The sequence below is a fragment of the Pongo pygmaeus genome, chromosome 2 (assembly GCF_028885625.2).
Source record: "Pongo pygmaeus isolate AG05252 chromosome 2, NHGRI_mPonPyg2-v2.0_pri, whole genome shotgun sequence".
Classification (NCBI taxonomy): Eukaryota; Metazoa; Chordata; class Mammalia; order Primates; family Hominidae; genus Pongo; species Pongo pygmaeus.
In genome coordinates this window covers 122209548-122224683 of record NC_085930.1, presented here as the reverse complement: position 1 = coordinate 122224683, position 15136 = coordinate 122209548, and the positions used below count along the sequence as shown (strand labels likewise).

Below are 15136 nucleotides of genomic sequence, written 5' to 3'. Positions count from 1 at the left end.
TTATGAAGGAATAGCCAGATAGACAAAAGAGTTCAAGAGGCTAAGAGAGGTGATTACTGTATTAAGACTGAAAGGATAAAACCCCAGTGTGAATCTAAGGAGTGTTCCTTCTTTTTTTTTTTAAGTGAAAATAAACTTTCACTCAGCTATTTTTAGTTGTAAGAAACATAATGGAGAAATAACACTTGTGTGTTATAAAGTACAAAATAGCAATTAAAATATAACCTGTAACAGGTGGGTTTTTTTGATAATTTTAAAATTTGATAATAAATGTTGATATGGTTTGGCTGTGTCCCCACCCAAATTTCATCTTGAATTGTAGCTCCCGTAATTCCCATGTGTTGTGGGAGGAACCCAGTGGGAGATAATTGAATCATGGGGGTGGTTTATCTCATACTGTTCTCATGGTAGTGAGTAAATCTCACAAGATCTGATGGTTTTATAAGGGGAAATCCTTTTCTCTTGGTTTTCATTTCTCTCTTGCCTGCTGCCATGTAAGATGTGCCTTTCACCTTCTGCCAAGATTGTGATGCCTCCCAGCCACGTGGAACTGTGAATCCATTAAACCTCTTTTTCTTTATAAATTACGCAGTTTCAGGTATGTCTTTATCAGCAGCATGAGAACAGACTAATACAGTAAATTGGTACTGGTAGAGTGGAAGGCTGCTGAAAAGATACCCGAAAATGTGGAAGCACCTTTGGAACTGGGTAACAGACAGATATTGGAACAGTTAGAGGGCTCAGGAGAAGACAGGAAAATGTGGGAAAGTTTGGAACTTCTTAGAGACTTGTTGAGTGGCTTTGACTAAAATGCTCATAATGATATGGACAATGAAATCTAGGCTGAGATGGTCTCAGATGGAGATGAGGAACTTTTTGGGAAATGGAGTAAAGGTGACTCTTGGTATGTTTTAACAAAGAGATGGGTGGCATTTTGCCCCTGCCCTAGAGATTTGTGGAACTTTGAAATCGAGGTAGATGATTTAGGGTATCTGGTAGAAGAAATTTTTAAGCAGCAAAGCATTCAAAAGGTGACTTGGGTACTGTTAAAAAGCATTCCATTTTTAAAAGGGAAACATAGCATAAAAGTTTGGAAAATTTGCAGCCTGACAATGCAATAGAAAAGCAAAACCCATTCTCTGAGGAGAAATTGAAGCAGGCTGCAGAAATATGTGTAAGTAACAAAGAGCCAACTGTTAATGCCAAGACAATGGGGGAAATGTCTCCAGGGCATGTCAGAGACCTTTGCAGCAGCCCCTCCTATCATAGGTCCAGAGGCCTAAAGGAAAACATGGTTTCATGGGCCAGGCCTAGGGCCCTCCCTGCTGAGTTTTGCCTAGGGACTTGGTGCCCTGTGTCCCAGCTGCTCTATCCATGGCTAAAAGGGGTTAAGGTACAGCTCAGACCATGGCTTCAGAGGTTGCAACCCCTAAGTCTCGGCAGCTTCCACATGGTGTTGAGCTTGCAGGTGCACAGAAGTCAAGAATTGAGGTTTGGGAACATCCACCTAGATTTCAAAGAACGTATGGAAATGCCTGGATGTCCAGGTAGAATTTTGCTGGAGGGGTGGGGCCCTCAAAGAGAACCTTTGCTAGGGCAGTGTGGAAGGGAAATGTGGGCTTGAAGCCCCCATACAAAGTCCCCACTGGGGCACTGCCAAGTGGAGCTGTGAGAAGAGAGCTACCGTCTTCCAGACCTCAGAATGGTAGATTCACTGACAGCTTGCACCATGTGCCTGGAAAAGCTGCAGACACTCAATGCTAGCCCATGAAAGCAGCCAGGAGGGAGGCTGTACCCTGTAAAGCCACAGGGGCAGAGCTGCCCAAGACTATGGAAACCCACCTCTTGTATCAGCGTGACCTGGATGTGAGACATGGAGTCAAGGGAGATCATTTTGGAGCTTTAAGATTTGACTGCCCTGCTGGATTTTGGACTTGCATGGGACCTTCAGCGCCTTTATTTTGGCCCATTTCTCCCATTTGGGCTGGGTGTATTTATCGAGTGCCTGTACCCCCATTGTATCTAGGAAGTAACTCACTTGCTTTTGATTTTACAGGCTCATAGGCAGAAGGGACTTGCCTTGTCTCGGATGAGCTTTGGACTGTGGATTTTTGTGTTAATGCTGAAATGAGTTAAGACTTTTGGGACTATTGGGGGACTATTGGGAAGGCATGATTGGTTTTGAAATGTGAGGACATGAGATTTGGGAGGTGCCAGGGCAGAATGTATGGTTTGGCTGTGTCCCCACCCAAATCTCATCTTGAATTGTAGTTCTCATAATTTCCACATGTTGTGGGAGAGACCTGGTGGGAAATGATGCACGGGAGTGGTTTTCCCCATACTGTTCTCCTGGTGGTGCATAATAACTCTCACAAGATCTGATGGTTTTGTAAGGGGAAACTCCTTTCGCTTGGTTTTCATTTCTCTCTTGCATGCCACCTTGATTGTGAGGCCTTCTCAGCCACATGGAACTGTGAGCATTAAACCTCTTTTTCTTTATAAATTGCCTAGTCTCAGGTATGTCTTTATCAGCAGTGTGAGAACAGACTAATACAAATGTATATAATTGAATAAATGTATATAGTTGAAAAAGTCAAATACTACAAGGTTTATAGCAAATAAAATGTTGATTTCTTGTTTTTTGTTGTTTTTTGGGGGGTTTTTGTTGTTGCTGTTGTTGTTGTTTGTAGAAATGGTAGAGGGGATCTCGTTAAGTTGCCCAGGGTGGTCTCAAACTCCTGGGCTCAAGTGATCCTTCCACCTCAGCCTTCCAAAGTGTTGGGATTACAGGCATGAATCACTGTGCCCAGCAGCATTTTATTTAATATAGCTACATTTTATTGCCACAAAATATTTGGGATTACACCCCAGTATTTACACTGGTGTTCAGTATGTAATTAAACAAGTAGTTTTGATAGTTTTGATCCTAAGGTATTGAAAACAATAAGAGGCTGTACAGTTTTATGTTTGTGGCAGATAAAGTTTTATAAAGACAAGATTCCATCTTCTACAGATGGAATATTATTATTTGCATCAATTGTTTTGCCTTTACTGTTTATTGTACCTTCAAGGTAGGTGAGCCAAGAGCACACAGGCAAACAGGGGACTACAATAACTACACTCTTCCGCCCCCATTTTTTCCATAGGTTTTCATTTAAAATTAGAAGTTTCAGTGTTGGTTACATAAAGTGAGTTTTCAAGATGAGTGTTGTAACAGGTATTGAAGCTAGTTATTGGGGGAAAGAGATGAGATTTTCCTTAGATCGGTTTACAATATTTATGGATCTTCTTTGCAGCTTTGCGAGTGGATATTTTAGAGGTTATTGGGGTTGGGGGAAACTGAAAGTTCAAACACAAAGGGAAGATGGTATTGCTTGCACCACCTGTGCTGCTGATATGACTCATTGTGTAGTTCACAAGGATTAGTCCTCCAGTATCTCCTTATATTAAAACTCGGGATATTTAGAGCAAGGATCTCACCTATGTTGTAGCAATAATCATTGGCCTGATCAAAAAGGCTTTCAGTGAATAGAAACAGTCTTCATGTTCTACAGGCCAACCATTATCTAGAAGAATAGACCTGAGTGAGATTTACTTTAAAGGTCTATTCTTCTCATTGAGAAATGTGTGTTTCATAGTCCAGAAGAATTAACTCCTGCATAGAAGTAGTTATGGATTCTTCATGGTATCAGTTAAATGAATTTAGGAGCCTACTACAGTAGTAGTCGACATTAAGAAAAGGATGTGTTGGCCAGGCGCAGTGGCTCATGCCTGTAATCCCAGCACTTTGGGAGGCTGAGTTGGGTGGATCACGAGGTCAAGAGATGGAGACCATCCTGGCCAACATGGTGAAACCCCATCTCTACTAAAAATACAAAAATTAGCTGGGCTTGGTGGCACGCACCTGTAGTCCCAGCTACTCAGGAGGTCGAGGCAGGAGAGTTGCTTGAACCTGGGAGGCGGAGGTTGCAGTGAGCTGAGATCATGCCACTGCACTCCAGCCTGGCGACAGAAAAAGACTCTGTCTCAAGAAAAGAAAGAAAGAAAGAAAAGGATGTGTTAAGAAGAATCAAAACGTTTTTAGTGGTAACATGACTTGTGGTAACAGGATTTGTGATTTCCTGTAGTTTAAATCTTTTTTTATTTTGTGTTTGTTTTACTCTCTTCTTTATGAGTGAATTAAATTTGCTGATATTTGTCTTTTACTGCTTCTTGATATGTTATGTATAGTCACTACTTAGCTCTAGAAGCTACTGAGGATCATTACCTAACACCTCTTAAGTTACATAAAAATTATCATATATTCCATGAGTTTTTCATAGTCTCCAGACACACCACACATATAGTACATTTGTAATTTCACTATATTTTAATATTATTTCATTAAACATTGCCAGAATTAAATGAATTGTTCCCACGTGGTAGAACTTAAACCAAGATGTACTTTGTTTAGATTTGTTTTTTCCTGGTATTTTATTTTTTTCATTTTAGTTATCAGTACAAGATACACTTGCTGAGTTTGTTATTTTGTTTTTTTTGTTTTGTTTTGTTTTGAGACAGAGTCTCACTCTGTCACTCAGGCTGGAGTGCAGTGGTGCCATCTCGGCTCACTGCAACCTCTGCCTCCTGGGTTCAAGCAATTCTCCTGCCTCAGCCTCCTGAGTGGCTGGGACTACAGGCATGTGCCACCACGCCTGGCTAATTTTTGTATTTTTAGTGGAGATGGGGTTTCACCGTGTTGGGCAGGCTGGTCTTGAACTCCCAAAGTGCTGGGATTACAGGCATGAACCACCACACCCGGCCACACTTGCTGTTTTAAAAATGTTGTGATTAAGTATCTCTACTGAAGTGTTTTGAACAAGTAATTTCTTGCTGCTTTTACAAGTCTGGAGTTTGTAAAATATAAGTTTCAGTGATTCATTCTCAACATAGTTTATAATGAGCATTGTCCTTGGAAAAGAGAAATGATTTTTATCATTATGTATGCCTGTTAAGTTAATCATATATTTCTCTGCTGGTCAAGAAGAATCAGTGTTGTGTGTATTTTTGTTGTTTTATTCTTTAATCCATGTTTCTTACCATTCTTTACCCTGCATATCTACCAGGGTTCACAGTGACCAAAAGTGATTACAAAGAAATAAAATATCTTTAGTATTCAAAGCCTTCATAAGCCTTTAATCATATTTGTTTATAATAAAGCAAAATTGATTGGATTTTAAAGTATCTACCCATTGTGTTTGTTTTGACTAATACTGTTTTGGTTGAGAGAGAGCAAAGCAATTCAAAAATGCTAATGTGATTTAACATGGGTTAAAGTTAATGGGAATATAGTATTTGCATAACCTCTTCTAACTTTATTTACATAAAAAGAAGTTTAACGATAACTTAAAAGTGTAAAGAGCACTGTCAACGTAAGCTGCAATGCCTTATCAGAGAGAAGGTACTTAAAGATTGCTTTGGGGAACAGCAAACTTCTTCAGTACTTAAAATTTCATTTGAATTTGAGTCAGACTTTTCAGTGCCTTTTCTTTTATGGAATAATTCACTTAAGCACATTAAGTCAAGGGCTATGGTATATTTCTTCTCTATATCTGTCTCGTCCCACCCTTGGATATAAAATACTTCCAAGAATGTAGACATCTTTAGATTCTGTTGAGATTATTACTTATCTGTCCCAGATGAGAGATTTTCTTTGGTTAAGAATAAACAGAATAATAATATATGTGTGTGTATATGTATATACATATCTTTCTAATGGTAATTTTTTGTGGAATTTTTCTCACACATTGGAATTATGATCTCCAGTAATGAATGCCAGTAACTGTGCATCCACAGGATGGCAGTGTGGTAACATTTTCATGATGTAATAAATGATTTACAACACTATTGGTATCATGTATTTCCTTAGAGCTCACCACTTTGATGGAATGCTTTATTCTTCTAACTTAAAGGGTAAGAAAAGTAGGTTTACATGGATGGATAGAAAATTGTAATAGATGGGTATAGTAGTTTAGTCAGGGTTCTTAAAGAGTTCATTGGAAGGAGAATTGGTAGAGAATGATGGCTATGAGTTTGTCTTGTTGAGGTCTTCTGAAAACACTAGAGAGCAGTACCAGACATTAATTACCTCTTCGATGTCCATGTCAAGAAGAGAAGAGATCCTAAGTTTTATAGAGCCTTTCCCCCACCAAATGTCACAGGACCTTTCTTTCTAATATTATGGTTATTTGTTTACATCTCTGATTTTTACCAATTTATCTGACTCTTAGAGGGTAGGATTGATCTTAATGGGATTTTCTGTTTTTAGAATATATTGACCATACTCAGTGTTTAAATGCATAAATTGAAGAGGTAGTTTCTAAACATATATTAGATGCTGTAGTACAAAGTCTGGCAAAAAGCGTATGTTTTCATTTTGCAGTGGAGATTGTGTTTATTTATTTATTTTGAGATGGAGTTTCGCTTTTGTTGCCTAGGCTGGAGTGCAGTGCGATCTCAGCTCACTGCAACCTCCGCCTCCCCAGTTCAAATGATTGTCCTGCCTCAGCCTCCCAAGTAGCTGGGATTACAGGCATGCGCCACTACGCCCAGCTAATTTTTTTATTTTTAGTAGAGATGGGGTTTCTCCATGTTGGTCAGGCTGGTCTCAAACTCCCAACCTCAAGTGATCCGCCCACCTCAGCCTCCTAAAGTGCTAGGATTACAGGTGTGAGCCATCATGACTGGCCAAGATTTTGTTTATTTTTAAGAATGGAGTTACTTCACCATTTTTTTTACTCAAATGTATCTAATTTCTTATTTTCTATGTCTTAAAATGTAGATTTGTAAATGAGATTTAAATTGAGGTCTAGCAATGTATGTGTAATTTTACAAATTCAAGCAGAGCAGTCAGTATTAAGCAAGGTATTTGTTGTATTGGACATATTATCTGGCAAGCAATCTTCAACTTTATTTAATGGAAGTACAAGTTGAGTACTCCTAATTTGAAAATCCAAAACTTTCTGAGCACCAATATTATTCTCAAAGGAAATGTTCACTGGAGCATTTCCTGTTTTGCATTACCAGTTTGGGTATGCTCAACTGTTAAGTATAATGCAAATATTCCAAAAATCCAAAAAACTTCTAGTCCCAAGCATTTTAGATAATGGATATTCAAACTGTGTCTATCCGTGTACTGAAGAGTGTTATGACGTAAAACACATATCTCCAATATGTAAACATCTCAGAATCAGTGATCCAAAAAATGTGAAAAATAGGGACTTGGGTCCAGTTCTCTTAAAAGTAAATGCTTATGTTTGGATTGTTGTAGATACCACGTTTATCAGATTTGTGCCATTGGTGCTGGTAAGTGGGTATGAATGAAACTAATTGGGATAGAGGAAGTTTCAAGGTAAAATACTGTTGAAAACTTGTCTGTTTCTATTAGTTTATCTTTAGCATTAACCTATGTTTTACCAAGTAATACAAGTTAAAGTCCCACCTGGGCTTTTTCATTTCCTGTTATTTTCTTTTTCTTGAACTCTCCATCACTCTTATTATTAACTTAAACTCTAGTGCATCTGCTTCTGTATAAAGTGTTTTCTACTTTACTAATGATAGTAAATATCTGAGAAGTAGCATGGAAGTGCTGAATTGAGAGTATTTTCAGGTCTACTCTTTTCAAATATGCCTGGAAATGAATTTGAGCAAATGTCTAAGAGGAAACTTCATCTATAGTTACCAAACGTGATTGCTAAAATTTTTACATTGTCAAGCAAAGTGTGGCTCCATTTGAAGAGAAAGTATGAATATGACAATGAATATGTATTTGCGTACCCGTATACCTGCTAGTGATTATTTCTGGAGAATGTGACTTAGAGGGAAATAAATAGGGTGGAAACTTTTTCACTTTTTACTTTAAGACAAAAACAACACCTATTACCTTGCAATTGAACCAATTATCCATACAGACAGATGCAGATTTGTGGTTACCATAGGCTGGAAATAGGAGAGAATGTGGAGTAGTAAGAGCTTAGTGAGTGTAGGGTTTTGTTTTGGGGTAATGAAAATTCTTTAGGACTATAGAGGGGTAGTGGTTGCACAACCTTGTGAGTGTACTCAATACCCCTGAATTTGTTCTCTCTAAAATGGTTATGTCATGTGACTTTCACCTCAATTTTTTTAACAGAGCTTTTTCATTCAGTTTGTATCATTTCTTATATTAAATCTAAATTCTGTGACAGTGTTACAGCATTCAGTGTTTATTTGTACTTAGAAGAAAGAAATCCAGCTTCAGAAGTGATTGGTGTGTTTCAACATAAGTGGACTTAGCTATAATAAAAACATAAATGACATAAGGTTTTCTCAGGCCTAGTCAATTTCTAGTTGTGCCTTTGTGTGTTCAGTGTTTGTCTAGGGTTTAACTTCTCAGCTCTGGATATCTGAAAGGCCTGTTGATCATAGAATCTTAGTTTATAATTGTTGGGAGGGATCTACAAATCTTGTCCAAACCACATTCTATAGTGAGGAAACTGAAGCTTGCTGTTAAGCAGTTGTAAGATTACATAGTGATCTTGTTCTCAGTTTTTAATTTTCTTTACACTTTAGTATGCATGGTTCTTTTTTTTTTTTTTTTTTCTCTCTCCTGCGTCTGTGACTCTCCTTTATCAGGGCTTCAACAGGCTGATTTGTTTAAAAAAATAATTTGTAGACATTTCAGGTCATGTGACGGGGAAATTTTTGTTTAACTTTGATTACATTTGGGTTTGGGTATGTCATAGAGGGTAATTCCATTCCAACATTAATGTGTTTGGAAGGAACATTATCTGATGGATTATGTCTGTTGTCTTCTAGACATCTGGTCCTCCATTAGCTTGAGGTCAATGGAAACTTTACTTACTTTGGTCCTTCCTATTAAATTTATGAGCTTCTTACTGTCTTCCTAACACTGTGGTCATCTCTTATCGTATAGATTGTGAGGCAACTTAATATTTGAACCAGTAGCCCCTAGCTTCCTTCTCTAGATGGGTTTCTTTTAAAAGCAAATGAATATTCTTTCTCATCTAAGTTGGGTGAGGAGGAAAGTGTGTAGTAGACTATGCTACACAGTATATAGGATACACAGATACGTGTATTCCTAAATATACCCCCAATCTTTGTTTTTGATAGAGTAGTTTATTTGCCAAAAACTATTAAATGTTGTATAATCTGTATAAATGGGGTAGTTTTTACGTTAACTTACTTCAGATGGGCTTTATTTCTACTGAATTTTTGGTTTCAGTGACTTCAAATACTTTCTCTCTAATCAGTTGCCTAACAGTGGTCTGTGAATATAAAGCAAGTATTTGACACAAATTGTAAATCCCTCCCCAGTTTCCTTGTCCATTTAGATTGACAAACTTAATTTAGATTGACGAGAATACTATAATATACTTAGTGTGAAAAGAAGTGAGTTTCTTTTATTAGATGCTAAATTCAGTAGCTGGTCTGTATAATGGCTTGACTTCTGTGTACTTAGTTCTTTAATTACAGAAAACTTGGTGGACATATGAATTTATTTAACTCATAGTACTATACAAAGAGTATTATGGGATAATAAAAAGGTATGAAATACTTGAGAGCTTTTGAGACAGTAGCAGGTATTCACACATGCTGGCAGTGGTGATGAGTATTAAGTCTTGTGTATTTTGGATTAATGCCAATACGACTGGTATTTACTTAATTTTATGTATATATTACTTAGCTTCTTGAGTCATATTAACGATTACTAATGGTAGATCAAAACAAACTTGATTCCATTTCTGGGAAAGGAATGCAACACAAGTCTCACAAACTGTTGTAATGATCTACAAAATATAGTACTTAGTATTTTTTAAAAATGGATAGAATATTCAGAATCTGTAACATATGGTTAACAAATTTACATCTAATAAAAGTCATTTCAAGATTCTGTTCTTAAATTCAGTTAATACTTTGCTAAAAAACAGGATTTACATATACATTTATGTTTTAGGTACTTAATGGTAGTAGTAAATTATCCTTGTTTCCTATTTTGTCTTTATAGCATATAGCACTTTCTACATTGTGGGTTTAATATTATCCATGCAGATACCTTTTGTGGGATTCCAGCCAATCAGAACAAGTGAACACATGGCAGCTGCAGGTATGAAAAATATATATTTTCCTTCTTCTAAAGAATATGTGGACGTGTGATTGGCAGTCTTCCAAGAGATGACAGTTTTTGATCATTTTGGTTGTTGCAATGACAATCAAAGTAATCTGAGTCACAATTATGGGAAATCTGTAGATAAAAATTTTATCAGACATTCTCATTGCAAGGTTCATGACCCATTGGAAGTCTGTGGGTAGTTATTTTATTTGTAACATCTGTACACTGATACTATATAGATAGTAATATATAACTTTCAAAGGTGGTATTTCTGTAGTTTTATTATCAGATTCTCAGTGGAGTCTGAATTAATCCCCATCTTCCCAGAATAGTTAAGAATCACTGTCTTACTGTTATATAGCACTTTAAAATTTATGAAATGCTTTTACTTAGATTTCTGAATGGATGTTGTCACTTGACCAAGTAGTAATTTGAGACGCAGAGAGATGTATATTTAGTGTTGTGTACACAATAATGAATAGAATGTCTATGTAGATACGCAGTCACCTGTCTTTACACGTATGCATTACAACATTTCCTAAACTCTAAATCTTTGATAATACTTACTTAACCATTGTAAAATGGACTTTTAAAAACAACCCTTAAAATTGAATTTATTTTTAAAAATTAATCTTCTAGATGCTTGAGGATTCTTACATCCTCTTTGTTTAAAGTTTTATGTTTAATGTTTTTGTATCATGTTTTGTACTTTTTGAGAATCTGTTTTTGCAACTACTCCTTTAGTTTTGTATATCTTAGAACTCACCTTTATATTTACTAATGTAGGGGAGAAAAGATTGTTGTCTCTAACAAAAGACAGATTAACAAGAGAAAAGCATAAATTTTACATGACACAAGAGTCTTCAGAAGTGAAAATTTTAAAAAGGCAGGGAAACTGTATTTTTATGCTTAGGTTTGATGAAGAGTGGACAGTCATGTAGAAATAAGATTGGACAAAGAGAAGTACGATCTAATGGCAATAGACTGGGAAGAACTTAAGGCCTATTTGTTCATATTCTTCTTGGTGTTTCTGTGTCTTCATCTTTTCCTCTGGGTATTAGAAGGACCCCTCTGGAATGAGGATCTTATAACCTACTTACAGGAAAGTCAGAGAATTATTTTATGACCTGCCTCAGGGAAGAACAAACAGAAAAGATGAGAGAGACTTCCCAGTTTCTGCTGGTTTCTCAAATGCCAAGATGCCATAATTCGGCATGAGCCCTGATACAAATTTAGAATCTTGTCTAAATGCGTAATTAAGGTCACATCTTATTACTCAGTTATAAATAGTAACTATATATCAAGATTATCCGGATCCTAAGTGTTTGTATCCTTCAGCAAAACAAATCGGAGAATTGTTTTTCATTGATTTTTAAAAATTACTTCCCTCCACCCCAGAAAATCCCCCTAAAATATAGAGGAAAGGGAGGAACTTAATGTGTTAAATAGGCTTATTATTCAAATGGGATTTTTTTTTCCCCTTTGGTCTGGTACATGTGTGAGGAGTCTGATCATTTAGAAAAAAAAAAAAGTCACAGAATTTTTTGGTTGTATTCATTAGGCAACTGTCATTTGACAAAGGAAATGTTGGCTAGATGAAATAACTAGTCTTTGATATGAATCGTGCAAGGACATTCTAAGAAGCTCTTTCAAATGAAAGTTTTTAAATGACCTTGGAAAACTGCTTTGTTGATTATATGACCCTTTTCTTTAATTAGGTGTCTTTGCATTGCTGCAAGCTTATGCTTTCTTGCAGTATCTGAGAGACCGATTAACAAAACAAGAGTTCCAGACCCTTTTCTTTTTGGGTGTATCACTAGCTGCAGGTGCTGTGTTCCTTAGTGTCATCTATTTGACTTATACAGGTAAGTGTTATCACCTGTAGGATGTGAATATTGTCTGTACAAACAATATAACAAAAATAGCCAAAAGTTCTAAAATCTGAATAACAGCATGACTACAAAGTGATTTTTCTTTTTTTTTTTTTTTTTTGAATAGTATATCTTAATTTTGCGGCATCAAGCTCTGATAAATCTACTTTTAAGCATCCTTCTCTTGCTGGATGAATAGGCCCAAACTAAGAAAAAAAAAATCAGAGCTTCTGTTATTTATCTGTTATATGCTCATCTTCTCTTGCATGCACACACACTCCCTCTTTCTCCCTTACTTTTCAGCAGTTTACTAACAGAATCAGTTTCAGTCTGCTTCTGGATTCTAAGTTACCCTCTAACCTTTATTTACCAGTCCTTAGAAACAAATTGAATTCTTTCTAAATTTATTCTGTCAAATTAATGTAAAAGCCGTGAGTGTTTAAAATCATCTTTGAATTTATCTGGTGGGATATGGCATACTGGACTAGATCATTTAGAAACTCCCTTTCCCCTGCCCCCCCTTTATTTTATTTTTTTTAAATGATCTGGTCTTGTTTAATGCCTTAGCCTTATTAGTCAACTAAAAGCTTAAGAGAATTAGAAAACTTTCTACAACTTTATCTCAAATGTGTTTCTCTGGAAATGGGTTCTCTATGGATATTGTTTTTATTTGATCACTACCTTATTTTTTCTGACTGCCAACTGTCTGAAATAGGTTGACACCTATAAATGAAAACTGAAATTCTTTGAACATTAGTTTGTCTATCTATAATTAGCAATAAACATAAAGGCAATAAAAGATTTACAAAATAATAAGGCAGATTAATTTCATCCATGTTTTTCCTTCCAAGGTTACATTGCACCATGGAGTGGCAGATTTTATTCACTGTGGGATACTGGGTAAGTGCAGTTATGTTATTTGGCATCATATTTATTGAAATACTCCTTTTCCTTTGTTTTTATCTGTTTTGTCAGTGTTTCACTCAGTTCTTGGGCAACATTTCTAAGTACCAAAGATGCTAGTTTAGTAAATGTTAAATTCCTTGTATTTTATCTTGTTATGATACCTGTTCTGAATGCACCTTTAGTATGAAATGTACGTTGTGTATTACTGTTCTGCATGGGCAACTCCTTGTTTCTGTTTTGTTTGTAATATTTAGGTAACCTTTGTGCAATTTAAAGATTGATTTGTCTTTTACCTAACATATAACATTTTCATCTTTAGTAATAATTTTTTATTCTTAAGAATTCTTAAGGATACTATGTTATAATTTAATTGCCATCGATAGGAAGAAAATTTAATTTTTTCTAATACCATCTGATCTAAGTTTTTTTGTTTTTTTAAATCTGTGAAACACAAGAGAATATATATCTGTTGTGGTTTTTTTTTTTTAGAATGCTGTTATAAAATGAGTTAATACATTTGGTTTTGAACTAGACTAGTTCAATAAAACTTTTTGTCTCTAAAATGTTTTCCTGGAGATTAGAAAATATCTATTGATTATAACTTATGCCCCTCCTCTGTTCCTGCTGTTCTGTCTTGTTACTCCCCAGGTGGCTCAATAAAAAACAATTTATTGAACAGACATGCTTTCTGATGTGATACCAGAAGGACTTGTGTCCAGGTCTAATTAAAGGACATAAGCAAATTATGCATGAATGACTGGAACTAACAATTAGACACATACTTCAAGAGTTCAGCCTGTGGATCACTAACGAATTTGAAGGATAACCCAAGTTGTAGACTGTTATTCTGATTAGGTTAAATTACTAGGTTAACTTGTGCAGTTATATTATAAAGTAATTTTGTAATATAACTGTATAATAAATTATACAGTTATATATAACTGTAAAGTAAAATTATAATATTATAATATAACTTGTGCAGTTATATTATAAAGTAATCAATTAATTGACTACTTTAGAATCTCAGGGTGTTTCAGTAATAATTTTTTCAGTCCTTTCCGTTTCCTTCACCTGCCTCCATGCCAGCTTCATGTCAAGCAAGGCATTATCATTGTGTAAGGTGTAATTATTGGGTAAAGTATTTCTGCTACAGGTTGAGTATTCAAAATCTGAAATGCTCTAAAATCATGAACTTTTTGAACACCAACATGATGCTAAAAGGAAATGCTTATTGAAGCATTTCAGAATTTCAGATTAGAGATGCTGAACTGGTAAGTATAATGCAAATATTCTAAAATCTGAAACACTGCTGATTCTAAGCATTTCAGATAAAGGATATTCAGTCTGTAGTAATAATTCCAAAAGGTAATGAGACTCGTTGATGCAAACATGAAAAATGCTGACTTAAACTGCAGAACAAATTGCCAGTTGAACAGAGATTTCTGTATTGGAATTCAGAGCCAACATTCTCATGTCTGGATCTAGATAATTCTCTGGATTTTACAGAGGGCATACTAGTTTTAGTTTTACCAGTGTAGACCAAACAGAAACTATCCAGTATAACCGGTTACCTTGGAAGGTATATTTAAAAAAGAAAGGGTAGGGAGTAGGTACCATTTCTACAACCAAACAAGATTTCTTCATCTAAAAGGAACTCCTGTTTTATCACTTAATTGTAAACAATATTAACTTTTTTAATACCAGGTATGCAAAAATACACATTCCAATTATTGCATCAGTGTCTGAGCATCAACCTACGACTTGGGTGTCTTTCTTCTTTGATCTACATATTCTTGTATGTACCTTCCCAGCAGGCCTTTGGTTCTGTATCAAAAATATCAACGATGAAAGAGTATTTGGTAAGAGAGGTTTTTAATGAATACTTTGATATGGAATAGTTTTCTTTTTGAGATTATTTACTTTAAATTTTTGTTTTTCTATGTTTGACTCTATATATTCAAGATAAATTTTCTCCCTTATTTTGCATAGGTGCTTAACCAAGAAAAATTCATTGAGAGGCCGGGCATGGTGGCACACGCCTGTAATCCCAGCACTTTGGGAGGCCGAGGCGGGTGGATCACCTGAGGTCAGGAGTTCGAGACCAGCCTGGCCAACATGGTGAAACCTTGTCTCTACTAAAAATACAAAAATTAGCCGAACATGGTGGTGCATGCCTGTAATCCCAGCTACTCAGGAGGCTGAGGCAGGAGAA

The 15136-nt window shown here is 35.9% G+C and overlaps 1 protein-coding gene across 2 annotated transcripts in view; it reads left to right on the top strand.

The window, feature by feature from the left end:
- Positions 1–15136, top strand: part of STT3B (STT3 oligosaccharyltransferase complex catalytic subunit B) — a 106925-nt gene that overhangs the window by 73715 nt on the left and 18074 nt on the right. For both annotated transcript variants that reach the window (XM_063662090.1, XM_054479486.2), the window contains exons 6-9: positions 10043–10141; positions 11866–12012; positions 12870–12918; positions 14629–14783. In XM_063662090.1, coding sequence (XP_063518160.1) covers positions 10043–10141; positions 11866–12012; positions 12870–12918; positions 14629–14783 — 450 coding nt within the window. The remainder of the gene's footprint in view (positions 1–10042; positions 10142–11865; positions 12013–12869; positions 12919–14628; positions 14784–15136) is intronic.